General features: G+C 39.6%; 1 protein-coding gene across 1 annotated transcript in view; it reads right to left on the reverse strand.

Moving 5' to 3' along the window:
- UBTD2 (ubiquitin domain containing 2) overlaps positions 1–5,202 on the reverse strand; it is a 63,138-nt gene extending 57,936 nt beyond the window's left edge. The window contains exon 1 of the mRNA XM_058546013.1: positions 5,001–5,202. Coding sequence (XP_058401996.1) covers positions 5,001–5,070 — 70 coding nt within the window. The 5' untranslated portion in view covers positions 5,071–5,202. The remainder of the gene's footprint in view (positions 1–5,000) is intronic.
- Between the last annotated feature and the right edge of the window lie 18,054 nt (positions 5,203–23,256).

Genomic DNA, 23,256 nt, shown 5'->3' on the forward strand with positions numbered 1-23,256 from the left:
AGTCTATTAATAAAAAAAAAAAATAGGCAAAGGACTTAAATAAACATTTTTCCAAAGAAGATATACAAATGTCCAACAAGCACATTAAAAGATGCTCAACATCAATAGTCATTAGGGAAACACAAACCAAAACCACAATGAAATACCACTTCATACACACCAGAATGACTATAATTTAAAAAATGGGAAATCAGCGTTGGTGAGGATGTGGAGAAACTGGAACACTTGTACGTTGCTAGTAGGAATGTGAAATGGTGCAGCCACTGTGGGAAAGTTTGGTAGTTCCTCAAAAAGGTAAACATAGAACTACCCTATGACCTAGCAATTCCACTCCCAGGTATATATGCCAAAGAATTAAAAACAGGGACTCAAACATCTATTTGTACATCCAAGTTCACAGCTGCATTATTCACAATAGCCAAGAAGTAGAAATAACCCAAATGTCCATCAACAGATGTACAAACAAAATGTGGCATATACATACAATGCAATATTATTCAGCCATAAAAACGATGAAGTACTGATATTTGATCTAACAAGAGGAACCTGGAAGACATTACTCTACGTGAAATATACCACAAACAAAAGGATAAATATTATATGAGTCTACTTATATGAAATATCTAGAATAGACAAATTCATAGAGACAAAACATAGATTAGAGATCACCAGGGGTTGGGAGGAGGGAGGAGCAGAGATATTGCTTAATGGATCCAGAGTTTCTGTTTGGAGTGATGAAAAATTTTGGAAATACACAGTGGTGACTGTTGCAGATTGTGAATGTAATTAATGCCACTGAATTGTACACTGAAAAATGGCAACTTTTGGGGCTAGCCCGGTGGTGTGGTGGTGGTGTGGTGGTTAAGTTCACGCACTCCACTTCGGTGGCCCGGCGTTCGCAGGTTCGGATCCCGGGCGTGGACTTACACACTGCTTATCAAGCCATGCTGTGGTAGGCATCCCACATGAAATAGAGGAAGATGGGCAAAGATGTTAGCTCAGAGCTAATCTTCCTCACACACACAGAAAAAAAAGGCAACTTTTATATGTATTTTACTACTATTAAAAAAATGAAACTAGAACAAAAAAACTAGCATTCTTTATTATACTCCTGAGTTCAAGTTCTGACTGCCATTTATAAGCTATGCCATGTTAAGCAAGTTATTTCATTTCCCCTGGCTTCAATCCATCTATAAAATAAGAGATATTATCTACCTCCCAGAGTTATTGCAGACTAAATGAGAGAACCTAATCACTTAGCCCAATACCTGTTACATAATAAATACTGGATAAATGGTAGCTGTAATTATTCAAAAACCATTGTTACTCATCAAGTAGGTGTCTATAAGGGTGCTATAAATGGATATCCAAAAGAATTCCACGATATTCTCAAGACATTCTGAAATAAAGAATGTCCAGCATTCAGTTATGCTACTATAAACCTGGAAACTTGTGACCACCAGTCCTCTTGGGATATCACTGAATATACAGAATAAATGACACACCCAGAAAGTGAGAACCTATTTTGTACATCACTACGTACATTAAAGAGGTGAACAAAATAAGAAGCTAGTTGGCTGTCTTCAATTAATTTCATTTGGGGCCAGCCCAGTGGCATAGTGGTTAAGCGCGTGTGCTCCACTGTGAAGGCCTGGGGTTCGGACTCCAGCTGTGCACCAACACACCGCTTGTCAAGCCATGCTGTGGCGGCGTCCCATATAAAGTGGAAGAAGATGGGCACGGATGTTAGCCCAGGGCCAGTCTTCCTCAGCAAAAAGAGGAGGACTGGCAACAGATGTTAGCTCGGGGCTAATCTTCCTTACCAAAAGAAAAAATTAATTTCTTTTTATTGTTTTTTTACCATGTTTCTTATTTTAAAAAGTCATAAGAGATTCAATTTCTTAGCAAATACCATGGGTTTAAGCCTTGTCTAGAGGTCCTAAGTGCCAACTTCAGCATCACAATGTCATCATAATAAGGCAGAAAACCATACAGAATATGCTGTCTAAAAATGTCAAAACAACTGGAAATTCTAGGAACATGGAAGCCTGGAGAGAACTGTTAAATAATCTTGCATATTTCTATAACATACCTGTCTAGATTAAAATTAGTCATTAAAAAATGGTCTAAGTAGCTGAAACTCAAAAACTCAATTCTAGGCAAGGAATGCCAGAGGAAGATATTACAAAATATTCCAAAAACAATAGATAATACAAATCTTATAATGTGAATTAAGCCATTTCCATATTCCACAGTCTTTTGCAAAAATTTCCCAAATTCCTTCAAAGAAGTAATCCACTTAGTAAGGAAGTTTTTCTCAATATACACACAATTATTTGCATACATAAGCGACTTAGATCCAGAGGGAAAGGGAAAGTACAGTATCTCAAACGGCCTATAAAGGTTTAAAAAAAAAAAAGGTCATTTTAAGTAAAGCTGGCTGATATTCAGAAAATTCAGAAAATCACCATTCTAAAATGGTGATGTTTGCACAACATTGTGAATACAATTAAATCTGTCATGAAAACCTTAAATCCGTCATGAGAAGCATCAAGAAAACTGTATTTTACTCCATGTTGATAAAAAAAATTTTTCATAACCCAATATGTCCAGATTAACACTCTAACCACTACATATTGTATTTTGAAAAGCAAAGGGCCTGTGCCAACACCCTTAGGAAAAATAGTCTTTCCCTTCCCAACAAAAACCTACCATAATAGGAACTATTTCACGTTAACCTGAAACACTCCCCTGAGCTAATTCCTTTAAACCACAATTAACTCTTAACTATCGTGACAATAATGGAGAATAAAGGCTTCCATAATTCCAGAAATAATCCTTTTATCCCACACAGATCCATCCTCCACCCCAGTTACATCAGGGCCAAATAAAGAGGTTTGGTGAAGTTCCTTTTTTCTGAACTCTGGAAAAGTATAGCACAGCTTAAGGTCCACAGAACTCAGTTCTCAAAAAACTGATATTATAGTTATCTAACTAGATGCCATTGGTAAAAAATTACCAAAAGCTAAGACTTCACACTTTTAAAAGCCCATGCGAATAATGCCTGGCTGGTCATAAGCCACACTACCAAAAGGCTTAAATAAATTGGTTCAAATTCATTGCTGAGAGGAGATAAATGCTTATTAGAATTTGTAAATGACTCTGAAAAAAAATTTAGTTTTAAAACTAAACACCACCGGGCCGGCCCATGGCTTAGCGGTTGAGTGTGCGCACTCCACTACTGGCGGCCCGGTTCGGATCCCAGGCACGCACCAACGCACCGCTTGTCCAGCCATGCTGAGGCCACGTCCCACGTACAGCAACTAGAAGGATGTGCAGCTATGACATGTAACTATCTACTGGGGCTTTGGGGAGAGAAAGGAGGAGGACTGGCAATAGATGTTAGCTCAGAGCCGGTCTTCCTCAGCAAAAAGAGGAGGATTAGCATGGATGTTAGCTCAGGGCTGATCTTCCTCAGAAAAAAAACAAAAAAACAAAAACTAAACACCATCTATAACAAGTACATATTAATATACCTCACTACCACTAATGATCACTTCTGTCGCAGGAAGAATCACTTTGACCCCCAACTTGACCTCAACCCAAAGCTGTTTTAAATCATGCCCTTTTTATCCTCCTGCTTTGTCACTAAGGATCTCACTGTTAATGTGCCACCACGTAATAATACTATGACTTGAAATGCACTATAAAGTAGCATTTTCATGGACGATTTTTTCAAGTCACACTTCACTGAGCTCTCAAACTGTCCAGGATTTAGTCATACAGGATGCCCACAGATTTTAACGGAGTGGTATGGCTAACCATCATGTAATTCAGCAGCCAAAAGTTGGATGTACATGGTTTTTGGACGGAGCTTAAGTGACAGGGCAAGCAACTGGTCTAAACGTTAGCATGTTAAGAAAAAGTTGTAAACCCTTTCACGACCAAACAATTTAGTTTAGGAACTTGTAAATACGCCCCACATAGTGAGACAGCTAACACAAGGTTGGAACAAAACCAACACTGTCATCTCTGCTATTGCTAGAAGCTGTTTCTTCTTTAAAACATTCTACCCTCGAACAAGCTATAGAACGGATTCAGCAAAAGGTCACTTAAGTTACGGCAGAATAATTTTATTATACTGCTATACAACACCAACTGAACTAAAATACTTCTCCTCAGCAAACTGCTATTTACAATCAAGCAGAAAGAAGCGCGTCCGGCGTCAGAAAACTTTTGAAGTACTGATCCTACTGTGGTAAGTCGGCCTCTTAGGTACTTTCACTTTTATTCTACATATCTGCCTTTACATAAGAGAGATAGGAATCCGACTAGCCCACCCCGACAGCGGACTGGCCCAACACCCCCGTGCCGGAGCAGGAAGCCACGTTTCACTCGGGCAGACCGTCTCCCCAACCCTCCTTAAAATAATGCCTGCGGCCACTTGAGACTTCGCAGCCGAGCTCCAGGAACTCGCAGGTTTAAATGGCCAAACTGGAACCAACCAGGGCAGCTGTCATCTGAAACTCGGGAAAGCTGAGACCAGCCAACTCCGCCGAACGAGGAAGGGTGCGGAGATGTGGCGGGGCCCGTCGGAGGGAGCGCATCAGGCTCCCCGCCCCAGCCCCCCCCGCTTCTCCGCAGCCCAGCGCCGCCATCCTGCCCCTGAATAATTAAACGGGCTGGAGAGGGAGGCAGGCGGCCAGAGAGGCAGTTTCTGGCCCGAGTTTCCCGAGCCGAGGCGGCAGGGTCGAGAGGCCGAGGGCGACACGCCCGGCGCGCGCGGGCGACTTTCCTCGGGGGCCGGGGAGAGCGGGTGGCGACCCCGCGTCGGCGGGGCGGCCGGAAGCGGGGCGCGGGGAGTGACGTGGCCGAGGGGATGACAAAGGGGCGCGGGGCCCCGGGCCCGCAGCCCGCCGGCCCGCAGGGGCCGGGACAGGTGGCCGGGCCTGGCCGGGAACAATGGGGGGCCGAGACCGGCCCCCCCGGCGCTCACCTACCTCCTGTGCCCTCCGAGTTCTCGTTGAGGCTGCCCGAGGAGTCGTGCTGGGCGCCCACACACCCGCCCATGGGGGCTCCCGGCGCCTCGTCCGCCACCTCCGGCCGCTCGTCCGGGCCCGCCGCCGCCCCAGCCTCCTCAGGCGCCGCCGCCGCCGCCGCCGAGCTCCGGACAGGCGCGCCACTCCGCTCGCCCGCCGCGGCCCAGCCTCCGCCCCCCTCGCCGCTCCACCCACCGCCTTGGCTCGGCCCCTTCCTCCGCGCCCACTTCTACCTCAGCCCCCGGGCCGCCCGCCCGGCAGGCCTGGCCCGCGCGCCGCCCTCGCCTCCGCCTCGGCCCCGCCAGGCCGTGACTGGCCCATGCCGGGCGGGCCGCCGCGCTCCCTCGCCCCCCACAGCCCGCACCCCCGCGTGCAGGCGAGCCCCGCGCCGGCGCCGCCCGTCAGCCAGGCCCCATCGGCCCCCGCCCCGCGGCGCCGCCCTCCGCACCCGCGGCCTGGGCTCCGCGGGCCCGCCCGGAACCGCCGGGGAGGGCGGGGCCGCGGGAGGCCGCACGCCGATTGGCTGCGGGAGGGGCCGCGAGCGGAGGGGGAGGGGGAGGATGGACGCTCTGAGCCCGGGGAACGGAGTCGGAGGGGGACCGGTCCGGGGAAGGGGCAGGGAGAGGAGGCGAGGTGGAGGCAGAGGGGTAGAGGGAGCAGGAAACAAGGAACAAAAGTGAGAAAGGAGAAGTGGAAAGGGACAAAATCGAGTTTCTGACTCCTCCTCAGCCGTCAGCTTTCTCTCTGGTGGAAGCGGGTCGGAGGGGGGCACAGAGAGGTAGTAATGGAAAACTCGCTGGCTGGGCCGCGGCGGGTTCCCAAATAACTGGCAGAGGGCGGGTCCTGGCTGAAGGCTCAGGTCTCAGCCCTTTTTGGATTTGTGTAGTGTTCGGTGGGTTAGTACCCCGAGTGTGGGCTTCCTCTTGCCTGCCTCACCCCTATGCCCCCTAAAATCACTGCGCCCCATTATTAGATGTAGAGGCGGTCGTTGTGGTTGCAAGCTGGACTCAGATTACAGAGGCGAGGCATCCCGTGTAGGGAGAGATAAGCGCGGATCGTAGTTCAGGGGGCGTGGGTTTGTTTCATTTTCACTGGATTGATGATTCAGACACAATGCTGCTTTTCAAGACTCTCCCTTTAGGTGTCTTAAATCCTCTTTAGAACAAAGTGAAGTATAAATAAATAAAATATCCTGCTTTTTCTAAACTATAATTTGGCGCATTGACCACGCCCTACTTTCTTGGCGGTTGCTATCCTAATCTAAGCCAAATTGTTAATGGTCCCTTCAGAATTGTGCCTCTTGCTGTGATGCGTTAAAATTTTTATCACCCCTCTTGGGCCTTTCTACAGCTTATTTCTGCCTAAGCGCTGTTTTAACTATCTGCTCCATTTTTATATCAGACTTTCTCTTTTTAACATCCTGGGTCAGCTTTTGCATAGCATTAAAAAAAGTTTTGTTTTTTTGTGTGTGAGGAAGATTAGCCCTGAGCTAACATCTGATGCCAATCCTCCTCTTTTTGCTGAGGAAGACTGGCTCTGGGCTAACATTCATGCCCATCTTCCTCCACTTTATATGGGATGCTGCCACAGCATGGCTTGACAAGCGGTACTTTGGTGCGCCTGGGACCCGAACCCAAGAACCCTGGGCTGCTGCAGCAGGGTGGGTGCACTTAACGGCTCGTGACACCAGGCTGCCCCCCCCCCCGCAAAATTTTTTGAGTGAAATACCTAAGAAAGAGACTCGCTGCAGTTTGGAATTTGCATTTAAATATATTTTCATACACTGCTGGTGGGAGTGTAAATTGGTTCAATCTTTTAGCAAAGCAGTTTGGCAATGCAGATCAAGAGCCTTAAAAACCTTCATACCCTTTGACTTGGGATTATCACACAAGTAGGAATTTAGCTCACAGAAATAGTCCAAAATGCAAAGATTTAGGTCCTTGTATTCATTTGATAATCAGATAAAAATGAAGTTTCAACAGACAAACAAAACCCTATACTTACACGAAAGCACAGAAATGTCTTGTGAGAAATAGACGTTTGCTGTGTTAAATTTATACTGCGAATTAGTGCTGTCCTGAGTAGTCAAGAACATTCAAGAGAGCTTGTATACAATTGATGTTTTCCTGGGTTTTCAGAAGTTGCTCTGAGATTCAGGCACTGTCACAAAGCCTTCTATCTGATCATTTCTCAGCTGAGTATTCACCTTGGCAAACAGACATCACTTCATCACTTCCCTGAAGGAGAGGAAGTGCATGCTGAATATCTTCAAAGGGATTGCTTTGTCCTGAATTTTGTTCTAGAAATTGCAGAAACCAAGACTTCTGTGATGTCTATTAAACAGATGGTAGGCACCCAAGTGATGAGTGCTTTCTGATGAGCACTGAGGAGTTGGCACTAGGAACAAGAGTAATCTCATCTGGAGATTCTCAGCTGTGGATGTTCTCCATTCTGCTTTTATCTTAGAGCAGAGACACAAGTTCTGAGGAGACAGAGTAATGTGGCAGTTAAGGGCTCCAGCTCTGCTATCAACTTCCTGGGTTGGAATCTGGCTTCTGTCCTGTTCTAGCCATATGACCTTAAATTTCTGCACAGCTCAATTTCCTCACCTGTAAAATGGAGCCCATAACAATGCTCCAGACTCTGTGGGAGCTCTTAATTAACTCTCTTCTTTACTTCTCATCTAGTATTATCTATCTAAACTTATTGCATGGCCCAATCTATTTAAGACCTTCTATAGAAACAGTGCCTTCTTTGTGTGTGTGTGCTTTTCTATTTTTTATAACATCTTATTGAGATATAATTCATATACCATATATCTCACCACTTGAAAGTGTATGATTCAACTAAATTGGTGCAGCCACTATGGAAAACAGTATGGCGTTTCCTTAAAAAATTAAGAATAGAAGTACCATATGATCCAGCAATTCCACTTCTGGGTAGTTAGTTATCTGAAGAAAATGAAAATACTAACTCAAAAAGATGTCTGCAACGCCCCCCCCATGTTCATTGCGCCATTACTTACAACAGCCAAGATATGGAAACAGCGTAAGTGTCCATTGATGGATGAATGAATAAAGACTATGCGGTGTATATACATACAATGGAATATTATTTGGCCACAAAAAAGAATGAAATTTTGCCATTTGCAACAACATGGACAGACCTTGAGGGCATTATGCTAAGCGAAATGAGTCAGAGAAAGACAAATACCAGATGATCTTACCTATATGTGGAAGATAAAAAAAATAAAAAAAATAAAAAGCAGGGAGCCTCCCAGTGGCATAGTGGTTGGATTCGCGAGCTCCATTTCACCGGCCCAGGGTTCGCAGGTTTGGATCCCAGGTGCAGACCTACGCACCGCTCATCAAGCCATGCTGTGGTGGCATCCCATATACAGAAATAGAGGAAGATGGGCGCAGACGTTAGCTCAGAGCTGATCTTCCTCACCAAAAAAAAAAGACAAGCTCAAAGATACAGAGAACAGTTAGGCGGTTGCCAGATGCACGGTGTTGGGGTGGGTGAAATGGGTGAAGGGTGTCAAAAGGTACAAACTTCCAGTTATAAAATCAATAAATCATGGGGATGTAATGTACAGCATGGTGACTATAGTTAATAATACTGTATTGCATATTTGAAAGTTGCTAAGAGAGTAAATCTGAAAAGCTCTCATCACAAGAAAAAAAATGTCTATGTTTGGTGATGGATCTTAATTAGATTTATTATGGTTATCATTTTGCAGTATATACAAATATCAAATCATTATGTTGTACACATGAAACTAATATAATGTTGTATGTCAATTACACCTCAATAAAAAAATAAAGTATACCATTCAATGATTTTAATATATTCATAATCTATTTTAGAACATTTCTTCACCCCAAAAAGAAATCCCATACCTATTAGCAATTACTTCCTATTTCCTCCCAATCCCCAGCCCTAGGCAACCACTAATCTATTGTTTTGTCTCTATAGATTTGCCTATTCTGGACATTTCATTTAAAAGAAATCATATGTGGTCTTTTATGGATGGTTTCTTTCACTTAGCATAGTGTTTTCAGGGTTCATCCATGTTGTAGCACGTATCAGTACGTCATTCCATTTTATGGCTGAATAATATTCCATCGTGTGGCTATACCACATTTTGTTTCTCCATTCATCAATTGATGGACATTTAGGTTGTTTCCACTTTTCTTTTTTTCCACTAAACTCCAGACTTTATTTGGAGTTCACTAGTTTTTGCACTAGTTCTTTTTCTCTTCCAGGATCCAATTCAGGATGTCATAATGATATTGCATTTGGTTATCGTGTCTCCTTAGTCTCCTCTGGTCTTGTCACAGTTTCTCAGACCTGCCTTGTTTTTAATGACCTCAACAGTTTTGAGGATATTGGTCATGTGTTTTGTAGACTCTCCTTCAATTTTTCCTGAGGCATTATGGCTTTTTTGGGAAGAACACGGCACAGGTGAAGTGCCCTTCTCATCACCTCACATCAACATGACTTCCCATTGGTGATGCTAACCTTGATACTTGTTTAAGGTAGTGTTTGCCAGATTTCTCCACTGTGGAGTCACTTTCCCCCCTGTCCAGACTCTATTCTTTGGAAACAAGTGACTAAGTCCAGCCTCACTCAGAGTCAAGAGGGGAATGAAGCTCCTCTTCGTGGAGGGAGAAATAGCTACATAAGTGACTCGAAATTCTTCTGTAAGGGAGACTTATCTCTTCTCCCCATTTATTTATTCAAACATTTATTTGTATCAGTGGAGACTCATGCATACTTATTTTATACTTTTGGTTATAATTCCATCCTACGTTATTTATTTTTTTGTTCAAATTGTTCCAGCTTTTAGCCATTGGGAATGCTGGACATGATCCCATCGTTTTGTTTTTTGAGAACTTCCTTACTTTTTGGCACTATAAGATGCTCCATGCTCATCTTACATTTTCCCTGCCCTGATCCTAGAATCAGACATTTCTCCAAGCAGTCCTAGTTCATTTTATTGTTGGATGGCATTTAGAAATCAAGACCTGGGCACTGAATGTGCTTGTTCCTACCGGGGTATTATTGCTTCTAGGACCCTCAGCTGACAGAGCTGAGACTATGTGTCTTTTTACTAACCCATGCATACTCAAATACCTATTAGTTATTTCTATATCATCTGTATCTGTGCTAACCTAGATGTGAGTCCACACCGATGTTTCAGACTCTCATCCGGAGCACATGGCCCATTCTGCCTTCCCTCTTGTTCATCTATAACTTTCCTCTCCTCCAGTGAGGACCCTGGTTGCTTCCCCCAACCACCCATTTACTTATTTGCTCCACTCCAGTAAACATGAAAAGCCATTTCAGAATTGTTAGCCCCACTCCTGGGAGAAACAACTTTGCTGAGTAGAGCACGGCATTTGCGTGTGCTTCCTTTTGTCTTGAACCTTACAGTGTCCAGTCAAAACACCACTTTCCAAAGCTCCTTAGGTGAGCTCCATTCTGCCCTTCAGTGATGGTGTCATGATTTGTAATAGTTTGATTCATTTGTCATAATTTGTACTCCATCCTGGATCCTCCATCCTCTTGGTTGATTTTTTTTTCACCTTTGATTTTCATTTTATTCTTGACACTGTCTGATCTCTTTTCTCTGCCCATGATATATTGAGAAGATCACATATATTTTCTGGCTATTTTCAGGTATTAACAGTTTTTACTTGTAGTAAAAGTCTGGGGGGAGTCTTATAGAAAAATCTTCAGTCTTGTCTGATCTAAAGGGCTCCTTTCCCCGCGGCTGGAGACTGTACTGGGGAAAGAAGACATTGCGGGTTTGTTCCTCCATTCTTCTTGTCTCATTCTCTTCCCCATTAACTCAGCTGCTTCTAGTACATTCCGCCATGATGCTGATGTCACTCCGACCCACTTTTTGGCTATTATGAACAAAGCTGTTATGAACATTCATGAAAAGTTTTTGTGTGGACATATGTTTTCAGTTGTTTGGGGTATATACCTAGGAGTGGAATTGCTTGTTATATCGGAACTCTATATTTAACTTTCTGAGGAATTGGCAAACTGTTTTCCAAAACGGCTGCCCTATTTTATATTCTCACCAGCAATTTATAAGGCAATATAAAATAGTGCAGCTGTTTTGTAGGATATCTCCTTGTGGTTTTGACTTGCATTTCCCTAATGGTTAATAATGTTGAGTGTCTTTTCATGTGCTTATTGACCATTTCTATATCTGCTTTTGGAAAAATGTCTACTCAGATCCTTTGCCCATTTCTAAATAGGATTATCTGTCTTTTTATGTTGAGCTGAAAGAGTTCTTCATATATTCTGATTACAAGTCCCTTAGCGGATATATGATTTGCAAATATTTTCTCCTATTGTGGGTTGTCTTTTACCTTTCTTGATAGTGCCCTTTGAAGCATGAAAGTTTTTAATTTTGATCAAATTCATTTTACCTATTTTTTCTTTGATTGCTTGTGCTTTGGGGCTCATATCTAAGAAACCATTGTCTAATCCCAGGTCCTGAAGATTTAGATCTGTTTTCATCTAAGAGTTTTATAGTTTAAGCTCTGACTTTCAGGTCTTAAATCCACTTTGAGTTAATTTTTGTATATGGTGTGAGGTAGGGGTCCAACTTCATTCTTTTGCATGTCCTAGCATTTTCTTTCCAGTGTCCTAGCATTTGTTGAAAAGACTGTTCTTTCCCCCATTGAATTGTTTTGGCACCCTTACTGAAAACCAGTTGACATATATGTTAGAGTTTATTTCTGGACTCAATTCTATTCTATTGGTCTTTATGTCTGTCCTTATGCCAGTACCACATTGTCTTGATTACTGTAATTTTATAGTAAGTTTTGAAGTCAGTTGTTCTCCTTTTCAAGATTGTTTTGGCTATTCTGGGTCCCTTACATTTCCATATGCATTTTATCAGCTTGTCCATTTGTTAAAAAAAAAAAAAAAAGAAAGCAGCTGAAATTTTGATGAGAAAAGTGTTGAATCTGTAGATCGATTTGGTGAATATTGCCATCTTAACAATATTAAGCCTTCCAACTCAGGAACATGAACGTCTTTCCACTTATTTACGTCTCAAATTGATTTCAATGTATTTTGTAGTTTTCAGTGTACAAGACTTGCACTTCTTTTGTTAAATTTATTCCTATGTATTTTATTTTTTTTCATGCTATTGTAAACACCATGATTTTCCATTTATAAATGGATTTGTTGTCTTCATTTCCTTTTTAGATTGTTCATTAAAAGTGTGTGGAAATACAGGGATCGATTTTTGTATACTGATCATGTATTCTGTAACCTTGCTGAACTCATTTATTAGTTCTAATAGTTTTTGCTTCATGTATTTTGGGGCTTTGTTGTTTGGTATTATATGTTTATAATTGTTATATCTCAAGTGCCTTCTTTACTTAGCTAATTCTTCAGGGAGAATTGATGAGGGAGAAGAAGTAGGAAGGAGGGAAAAAGGGAAGGGAGAATGAAGTCCAGTAGCTGTCAAACTCTAGTATGGATTACAGTTACCTGGGGAGCTTGTTAAAATCGCAGTTTCCCAGAGATTCTGATTCAGTAGGTCTGGGGTGGAGTCCAGGAACCAGCATTTTAAACTCACACATTAGGCATTTCCTGATGCAGTCTGGGCCACAGATGGAATTTCAAAGAACACATGTCCTTGAGAAAACTCAATTCTCCACACTCTTTGCCAACCTGTTTTTACTTTAGTCTTTTTCATCCTCCACAAATGGCATCATAGTCCATCCAATTGCTCAAGCCCCACACCCAAGAGTTATTGGTGATTCCTCCATCTTCTTCATCTCCCATACCCAGTCCATTATCAAGTCCTCTTTACTGTATCCATTAAATATGTTCTGAGTCTCCACTTTTTCTCTCTCTCTGCTGCCACTGGCATCTCTCACCTTGGCTACTGCAAAACCTTCCTAACTGGCCTTTCTGCATCCTTTCCTGCCTCCTCCTGCATTCTCCAGTCAGCAGCCAGCATGATTCAAAAATATTTTTAATACAGTACACTGCACATACTTAAAAGTGTATACTTTTATAAGTTTGATATTGTATATACCTATGAAACCATCACCACAATCAAGATAATGAATATATCCATCACGCCAAAAAGTTTCCTCATGCCTCTTGGTAATCTCTCTCTACTGCACCTCCCCAGTCACCTGTCCCCAGGCAACCACTGATCTGCTTTATGTCACTATATATTACTTTGCATTTTCTAAAAATTTCTGTAAGTGAAATCATACGGTATGTACTCTTTGTATGGCTTCTTTCACTCAGCATAATTATTTGAGATTCGTCCATACCGTAGGATTTATTCCTTTTAATTAATGATAAGTTTTCCATTGTATGGATATACCAGTTTGTCCAATCACTTGTTGAACATTTAGGATGTTTCTAGTTTCTTGTGATTACAAGTAAAGTTGCTATGAACATTCATGTACAAGTCTATGTATGGGCACATGCTTTCCTTCCTCCTGAGTAAATGCATAGTAGTAGAATGGATGGATCATATGGTAGTTTTTGTTTGTTTGTTGTTGTTGTTTTTAAGAAACTGCCTAAGTGAGAAACTGTTTTACAAAGTGGTCTTTCCATCTATATTCCCAACAGTATTGTATGAAAACTCCAGTTCCTCCACTTCCTCCCCAGTACTTGGTTTGGGCCATTCTAATAGGTGTGTAGGGAGTATCTTATTGTAGTTTTAATTTTCATTTCCCTAAGGACTAATGATGTGAAACATTTTTCCATGTACTTATTTGCCATTTATATATATTTTTTGGTGAAGTATATGTTCAAATCTTTTGCCCATTTGTAAGTTGGGATTTTTTTTTTTATTGAATTTTGAGAGGTTTTTATATTTTCTGGATATAATTCTTTTATCTGATACATGATTTGCAAATACTGACTACTAGTCTTTGCTTTGTCTTTTTAGTCTCTTAACAGTGTCTTTTGGAAAAGCAAAATTTTAACTTTTTGATGAAGTCCAATTTATCAATGTGTTTTTTTATGGATCATCCTTTTGGTATTATATATAAGAAATCTTTGCTTAATCCAAAGTCAGAAAGACTTTCTTTCCCATGTTTTCTTCTTGAAGCTTTATCGTTTTTGGTTTTACATTTAGGTATATTATCCATTTGGGGTTAATTTTTGTATATGGTGTGAGGTATGGATCAAAGTTTGTTCTTTGTGTTTTTGCATATAGATATCTGTTTAGCAACATTTATTGAAAGACTATCTTTTCTCCACTCAACTGCTTTTACATCTTTGTAAAAAAAAAGTTGTCCATTGGGCCGGCCCCATGGCTCAGCGGTTGGGTGCGTGCGCTCCGCTGCTGGCGGCCCAGGTTCGGATCATGGGCGCGCACCGACGCACCATTTCTCCGGGCATGCTGGGGCCGTGTCCCATATGCAGCAACTGGAGGAATGTGCGGCTATGACATACAACTATCTACTGGGGCTTTGGGGGAAAAATAAATAAATAAATAAAATTATTAAAAAAAAAAAAACATTGTCCATATACGTGTGGGTCTACTTCTGGACTCTCTGTTTCATTGATCTATTTGTCTCTTTTGATGCCAATACCACATTGTCTTGATTACTGTAGGTTTACAATAAGTCTTGAAATCAGTATTTATCCTCCAACTTTGTTCTTCCTTTTCAAAGTATTTTTTACTATTCTAGGTTCTTTGCATTTCCATATAAATTCTAGAATCATGTTTTCAATTTCTACAAAAAAAAAAAAAACCTGCTGGGATTTTGATTGAGATTACATTGAATCTACAGATATATTTGGGAAAAATTGTCACATTAACAATATTGGATCTTCTGACCCATGAACATGATATATCTCTCTTTACATCTTCTTTCATTTCTCTCACTCATGCTCTATATTGTCAAGTGTACAGGTCTTGCATATCTTTTATCATATGTATCCCTAAGGATTTCATTTTTTAATGCTATTGAAAATAGTATTGTTTTTATAATTCCAATTACTGCTTGTTTGTTGCTAGTACATAGACATATAATTGATTTTTGTATGTTGATCTTGTATCCTGCAACCTTGTCAAATCATTTATTAGTTCTAGTAGCTCTTTTAGAGAGTCCACTGGATTTTCTAAATAGATGATCATGTTGTCTGTAAATAAAGAAAATTTTACTTCTTCTTTTCCAATTGGTATGTGTTTTTTTCTCTTGCCTAATGTCACTGGTTCATAGGCATCACAATGTTAAATGGAAGTGGTGAGAGTAGACATCCTTACTTGTTCCTTATCTTAGGGGGAAAGCATTCGTTCTTCACTGTTAAGTATGATGCTAGCTGTAGGTTTATTTTTAAATATTGTGGCGAATATACATAACATAAAATTTATCATTTTAACTTTTTAAAGTATAAAATTCAATGGCATTAAGTACATTCACGATGTTTCGCAACCATGACTACTATCTAGTTCTAGAACTTTTTTTATCACTCCAAAAGGAAACCTGGTACCCATTAAGTAGTCATTCCCCATTCATCTTTTTCAAAGCCCCTGGCAACTGCTAATCTGCCTTCTGTCTCTATGGATTTGCCTATTCCGGATATTTCATATAAGTTGAGTCATACAATAGGTGGCCTTTTGTCTGGCTTCTTTCACTTAGCACGTATCAGTACTTCATTCATTTTTATGGCAGAATAATATTTTATTGTATGGACATACTACATTTTGTTTATTCATTCATCTGTTGATGGACATTTGGGTTGTTCCTACCTTTTGACTATTCTGAATAGTGCTGTTATAAACATTCGTGTACAAATTTTTGTTTGAACACCTGTTTTCAACTCTTTTGAGTATACACCTAGGAGTAGGTCATATGGTAATTCTATGTTTAACTTATTGAGGAACCACCAAACTGTTTTCTATAGCAGCTGCATCATTTTACCTTCCCATCAGCAATGTATGAGGGTTCCAATTTCTCCATGTCCTCAACAACACTTGCTATTTTCTGAGTTATTATTATTATTATTATTACAATAGCCACCTTAGTGGGTGTGCAGTGGTATCTCATTGTGGTGTTGATTTGCATTTCCATAATGACTAATGACGTTGAGCATCTTTGTGTGTGCTTGTTGGTCCTTTGTATAGCTTCTTTTGAGAAATGTCTAGTCAAGTTTTTGTTTTCTTTTTTTTTTTTAGGAAGATTGGCCCTGCACTAACATCTGTTGCCAATCTTCCTCTTTTTCTTTTTTCTCCCCAAAGCCCCAGCACATAGCTGTGTATCATAGTTGTAGAGTTGTAGCTCTTCTATATGGGATGCCACCTCAGCATGGCTTGATGAGCGGTGAGTAGGTCCACGCCCAGGATCCCAACCAGACAACTCCGGGCGACCAAAGCGGAATGCGCGAACTTAACCGCTGCACCTGGGCTGGCCCCTATTCAAGGTTTTTTTTGCCCACTTTTTAAAATTGGCTTTTCCTTTTGTTGTTGAGTTGTAAGAGTTAGCTGTAGGTTTTTAATAGATGCCCTTTATTAGATTGACAACGTTCTCTTGCATTCCTAGTTACTGAGAGTTTTTTATAAATTTTTTTTTTTGAGGAAGATTGGCCCTGAGCTAACATCTGTTGCGTCTTCTTCTTTTGTTTTTCTTTTTTCTCCCCAAAGCCCCAGTACATAGTTGTATATCATAGTTGTAGAGTTGCAGCTCTTCTACGTGGGACGCCACCCCAGCATGGCCTGATGAGCAGTGAGTAGGTCTGCACTCAGGATCTGAACCGGCAAACCCCAGGCCATTGAAGCGGAATACGTGAACTTAATCGCTATGCCACTGGGCTGGCCCCCAAGTTTTTTTTCTTCATCAAGAATTGACTTGGATTTTGCCAAATGCTTTTTTTGTATCTATTGAGATAGTCATATGATTTTTTCTTTTTAGTTTGTTATTATGATGAATTATACTGATTGATTTTAAAATATTAAACCAATCTTGAATTCTTTGGGTAAATCTGACTTGATCATGATGTTTGTCCTTTTTACATACTGTTAGATTCAATTTGCTAAAGTTTTGTTCAGATTTTTACATCTACATTTATGAGGGATATTTGTCTATAGTTTTTTTCTTGCAAATTCTTTCTTTAGTTTTGGTATCAGATACCATTGCAATTTTATGGAAAGGAAAAAGGAACTCTAAAGAACAGAGGAATCCCTGACTAAGAAGCAGCCAGGCCTCCCAGGGCTGAGAAAGTGTGCTTAAGGAAGAGGCCCCTCTAGGGTTAAGAGCCAGACCTCAGAGAGGACATGGCCCTGGTTCCGTGAATAGTAGAGAGGTTACTGTTGTGCCACACCAGTGAAGTTGCTGAGGACCCACTCTCCAGGACTGTCTGGAAGTTTGTCCTGCAGGGTGCTGGAAAGCTGTTCACAGGAGGTATCTCACCAGAGCCATTCTGCTATGAAACTACCCGAGGAAGAGTGCCGGGGAAGCTGCTGCTTGCTAGGTGGAGTTGGCTTCTGTGTATTGCGAGAGCTGGGCCTTGGAGAAGCTGCTGCCACTGTGGGAGCCTGGTGCTGGAGCAGCCATGTATCCTGAAGGAGCCGCATGAGAGAAGCTGTCTGTGCTGCAGGAGCTAGGCAATGGGTAGGCTGCACACATCACAGGAGGCTGGCACTGGAGAAGCTACCCATGCTGTGGGAGCCTACTGAGTGAGCAAATAGGAATTCCTCCTGCAATGCCTCTCTAGTGCCCTCTACTGTCAAAGCTAAACATTGTGCCAACTGGCAAAGGCACAATATTTAAAAGGCCCATATCTATTTTCACAGAGCAGGCAATGAAGAGTGAATTTGGATCTGAGAGCAATAATTTGATAACTGGCATAATTTTCTACCTGAAAACTTAAAATATTTAACAATGTATGGGTATAAGGGAATTACAGAAATTACAGAATTGCTACATATCAGAATCTATGGGATATATGGAAGGCGTATATCCCAAGAAAAATTCAAATATCCCAGGAAAATTCATAGCCCTAAAACCTATACCAATAAAAATTAAACAATAAATTGAATTGAATTAAATTAAAATTAATTAAATTCCCAATTCAAGTTAGGAAAAGAACAAAAGAAACCACAAAGAAGAAAATAATAAAGACAAAAGCAGGAACTAATGAAGTAGAAAACTGGAAAACAGTAAATCAAAATAAATCAAAATTCTGGTTCTTTGAATAAAGTTAGAAAATAGACAAACCACTAGCTAATTTAAAAAGGGTGTGAGGAGGGGAAAGTAGAAAAATGTAGAATAAGAAATGACAACAGGAAAGCAATTATTAATACAGAGGAAGCCAGAAGATCATAAGAGAGTCCTTTCACGTACACAGTGCTATGCAAAATTTGTAAACTTAATGGAATGGATAATGTCTTAGGAAAATATAGTTGACCAAAATTGACCCCCGAAGACAAAAAGTTAAACAAATCAATTACAAGGGAGAAATATACAATGTTATCAAAGAACTATCCGACACCAAAACACTAAGCTCAGATGGTTTCACAAGAGAATTCTACCAAACCTTTAACAAACAGTCCCATTGCTACACAAATTGTTCCAGAGTAGAGAAAATGAAAGTAAACTTCTAAATTTTTTTTATGAAGCAGGATAACACTGATACTTCAAGCTGATAAAGATACTACACACAAGATGAAACTACACCAATATCATTTACAAATATTGATTAAAAATCTGAAATAAAGTATTAGCAAACAGACTCAAACACCACATTAAGAAAATAATAAACCATGAACAAGTGGGATTTACACTAGGAATGCAAGGTTGGTTCAATATTAGGAAATCTATTAATATAATTCAACATATTTATAGATCTAAAAAGAAAAATAATGTGATTATCCTCAGATGTGCTTTAAAGACCTTGACAAAATTCAACATTCATTCCAAAAAATAAACAAACAAAAACCAACCAACCAAAAACCAAAATCAAAACCAAAAACTCTTGAGGAAATAGGAATGGATGGACACTTCCTTAACATAATGAATTATATATACCTCAGTCCTAAAGCCAGTGTATTGCTTAAGGGGAACATACACTAAAGATAAGGAATAATGAAAGGATACTCACTAACTCCACTACAATTTAACATTTTCCTGGAGTTATAAGCCAATGCAGTTAGACAAGAGAAGTCAAGATAGGCAAAAGAATTGGAAAAAATATATGTAACTACCTCTATTTGCCAAAGACACAATAGTATACTGGTAAACCCTAGAGAATCAATGATAATACTAAGTCAAAGAATAAAAGAATTCTGCATAGTACAGTATATAAAATTAACACACAAAAATGAATAGCTTTCATAAAAACAATAATCAGTTAGAGGATACTATTGTAGGATAAAACCATTTACAATAGTAATAACATTTAGGAATAACTTTAAAAAGAAGTGAAAAATCTGTATGAGGAAAATTTTAAAACATTCTGAAAAATACAAAAGTAGACTTGAACAAATGGAAAAACATCCCTTGTTCTTTGATGGGGTGACTCAACTTTCTCTTCAAATTAATTTATAAATTTAACTTAGTCCCAATAAAAATACCAAGAATTTTTTTTTCTAATGAGCTGGACAAGTTGACATTAAACTTCATATGAAAAAGATGGAATTTTTAATAAGTAGTGTTGGGGAAACTGGAAAACCATTTGGAAAAAATGATAAAATTAGATTCATTCCTATCCCCACACACAAGAAGAAATTCCAAATGGATCAGAGTTTTAAACATAAAAGATGAAACCAGATGACTAGATAAGGACTAGATGAGAACATGGGTGAATACTTCTATAATTTGGATACAGAGAAAAGCTTTAAAACTGTATCCCAAAATCTAGATGCAATATAAGAAAAAATTGATTCATTTGACTACATAAAAATAAAAACGTTTACTTAATCAAAAACACCACAAGCAAAGTTAAAAGACAAATGACCAGCAGGCAGAAAATATTTGTAATTTACATCACAGATAAAGGGTGAATATCTCTAATACACAAAATACTTTTAAAAATCTGAGGAAAAAAGACCAAAAGACATCCTCTGGAAAATTTGACAAAGGACATAACTACACAACTCATATATACAAAATGAATATCAAAATGGCCCTTAAGCATATGAAAATATGTTTAATAACTCATGATAAAAAAAATAAAAATAAAAACTACACTGAGAATTGAGTGTCAAGAAACAAACCCTTTTATTTATGGTCAGTTGATTTTCCACAAAAGTGCCACGATAATTCCGTGGTGGAAGAATAGTCTTTTCAACAAATGGTGCTAGGACAACTGGAAACCACATGCAAAAGAATGAAGTTAGAGCCTTGTCTCTTATCATATATAAAAATGAACTCCAAATGAATCAAAGACCTACATGTTAGAGCTAAAACTCTTAGAAGAAAACATAGCAGTAAAATCTTTACGACCCAGGGTTAGTCAATGATTTTTTTTTTCCTGAGGAGGATTTGCCTTGAGCTAACATCTGTTGCCAATCTTCCTCTTTTTGTATGGGAGCCGCCACCACAGCACGGCCACAAACAGAAGAGTGGTGTAGGTCTGCACCCGGGAACTGAACCCGAGCCACCAAAGCGGAGTGTGCCAAACTTAACCACCAGACCACCGCGGCTGGCTGCAATGATTTCTTAAATATGACACCAAAAGCACAAGCAATAAAAGAAAAAATAGAGAAATAGAATTTCATCAAAATTTGAAACTTTTGTGCTGAAGATGACATCATCAAGAAAACGAAAGAACAAGACAGAATGGGAGAAAATATTTGCCAATCATATACCTGATCAGGTTTAATATCCAGCATATATAAAGAACTCCAACAACTCAAGAACAAAAAGACAAACATTGCAACTAAAATGTCAAAGGATTTGAATAGAAATTTCTCCAAAGAAGATATGTGAATGGCCAATAGCACATGAAAAATGATTGAATGTTAGTCATTAGAGAAATACAAATCAAAACCACAATGAGATACCATTTCACACCCACTAGAATGGCTAGAAGCAGAAATACAGATAGCAACAAGTGTTGTTGAGGATGTGGAGAAATTGGAACCTTCATACATTGCTGGTGGGAATGTAAAATGGTGCAGTTTCTTTGGAAAACTCTGAAAGTTCCTGAAAAAGTTAAACATATAGTTACCATGTGACCCAGCAATTCCGCTCCTAGGTATATACTCAAGAGAACTGAAAACTCACATCCACGTGAAAACTTGTACATGAATGTTCATAGCAGCTTTATTCATAATAACCAAAAGTGGAAAGAACCCAAATGTCCATTAACTGATTTAAGGATAAACAAAATGTAGTAGACCCATATAGCGGAATATTATTCAGCCATAAAAAGGAACGAAGTACTGATATGTGCTACAACATGAATGAACTTTGAAAACATTATGCTAAGTGAAAGAAGCAAGTCACAAAAGACTACCCATAGTATGATTTCATTTATATAAAATGTGCAGATAGGCAAATCTCTAGAGACAGAAAGTAGATTAGTGGTTACTTAGGGCTGGGGGGAAGGGAGAAGTGACAGCTAGTGGGCACAAATTTTCTATTTGGGGTGATGAAAATATTCTAAAATCAGATAATGGTGATGGTTACACATCTCTGTAAGGATAATATAAAACATTGAATTGTACACTTTAAATTGGTGAAGTTTATGGTATGTAAATTATATCTCAACAAAACTTTTTTAAAAACTATACTGAGATACAATTTCTTGCCCACCAACTTGGCAAAAATTCAAACCTTGGTAATTCACTCTGTTGGTGAGGCCATGAGGAAGCAGACACTCTCATATGTTGTTGGTGGGCATGCAAAATGGTACAACCACCAGAGAGGGAAATTTGTCAATATCTAACAGGATCACATATGCACTTGCCCTTTAACCTAGCATTCCTACCTATGGTGATTCTCCCTGAAGATACACCTCCAACAATAGAAAAACGCATAAGCATTGCAGCATTATTTGTAATTACAAATACTTAAAATGACCTGAATGTCTAAACACAGGAGATAGGTTGATTAAACTTTGGTGCATACAATAGAATCTCTGTAGCTGCATAAAAGAATGAGAACAATTTTATGAATTGACATGGAATGCTGTCTGAGATATATTGTTGAGTGAAAAAAGCAAAATGCAAAATGCATACATAGAAAGAGGATACATAAGAAAACAGACATACATCTGCTTATCTTTACTAAAAGAAACACAGGAATGATACAACAGAAAACAGTGAAATTTGTTATCTGTAATCGATTGGGCGTTGGGGGTGGGGAATGAAGTAGAAGGAATATGGAGGAGTGACTTTCTGTGAGTATACTTCTTTGCGTGGTTTTTCTTTTCGAAGCTTGTTAATGTTCTATATTTTCAAAAAATAAAGTTAAGTGAACAAGATTGAAGGGGCTAAAAACACCTAAAACTGAAAGCGAACTAAGATAAGTGAACAGCATTTCCAACGAATAATATGACCACACAGCCACACAGAGGGAAAGAAAAGAACTAATTCAAGAAACTTATGTATACACTATTTACGTGTATGTCCTCAGTTTTGGTAGAGTTGGGGTTAGGTGAGAAATTGCAAACAAATCCTGAATTCTCTTTCATTAAATTTGATTTTTGTACTGATATGGGCAAAACAATTCAGAAACCACTTAGGTATATTATAGGATTGAATAAATGAGTGGATGTGTTGATATTGTTGGGAGCCACAGTTCTTACTGTGGAAAAGGGAAGATAAAATAAGGTTGGGGGGACAGCCCTGGTGGCCTAGTGGTTAAGTTTGGTGAATTCTGCTTCAGCAGTAGCCCGGGTTCAGTTCCCAGGTGCAGACCTACACTACTCATCTGTCAGTGGCCATGCTGTGATGGAAGCTCACATACAAAAAGAGGAAGATTGGCAACAGATGTTAGCTCAGGGCTAATCTTCCTCAGCAAAAAAAAAAAAAAAAAGGACGGAGAAGGCAAAGAAGAACCCTGTGGAGGTAGAATGGAATTGAAAGTGTTGGTATGAAATCATGATTCCTAAAACACGTATAAGAATGTATATATATATGTACGTTGTATTAGTCATGGTTCTCCAGAGAAACAACTGGTATGATATATGATATATAAAACCTATCTATATGTATATATCTATATATAATTATCATGAAGAATTGGCTCATGCAATTATGGAG

The sequence above is a fragment of the Diceros bicornis genome, chromosome 1 (assembly GCF_020826845.1).
Source record: "Diceros bicornis minor isolate mBicDic1 chromosome 1, mDicBic1.mat.cur, whole genome shotgun sequence".
Classification (NCBI taxonomy): Eukaryota; Metazoa; Chordata; class Mammalia; order Perissodactyla; family Rhinocerotidae; genus Diceros; species Diceros bicornis.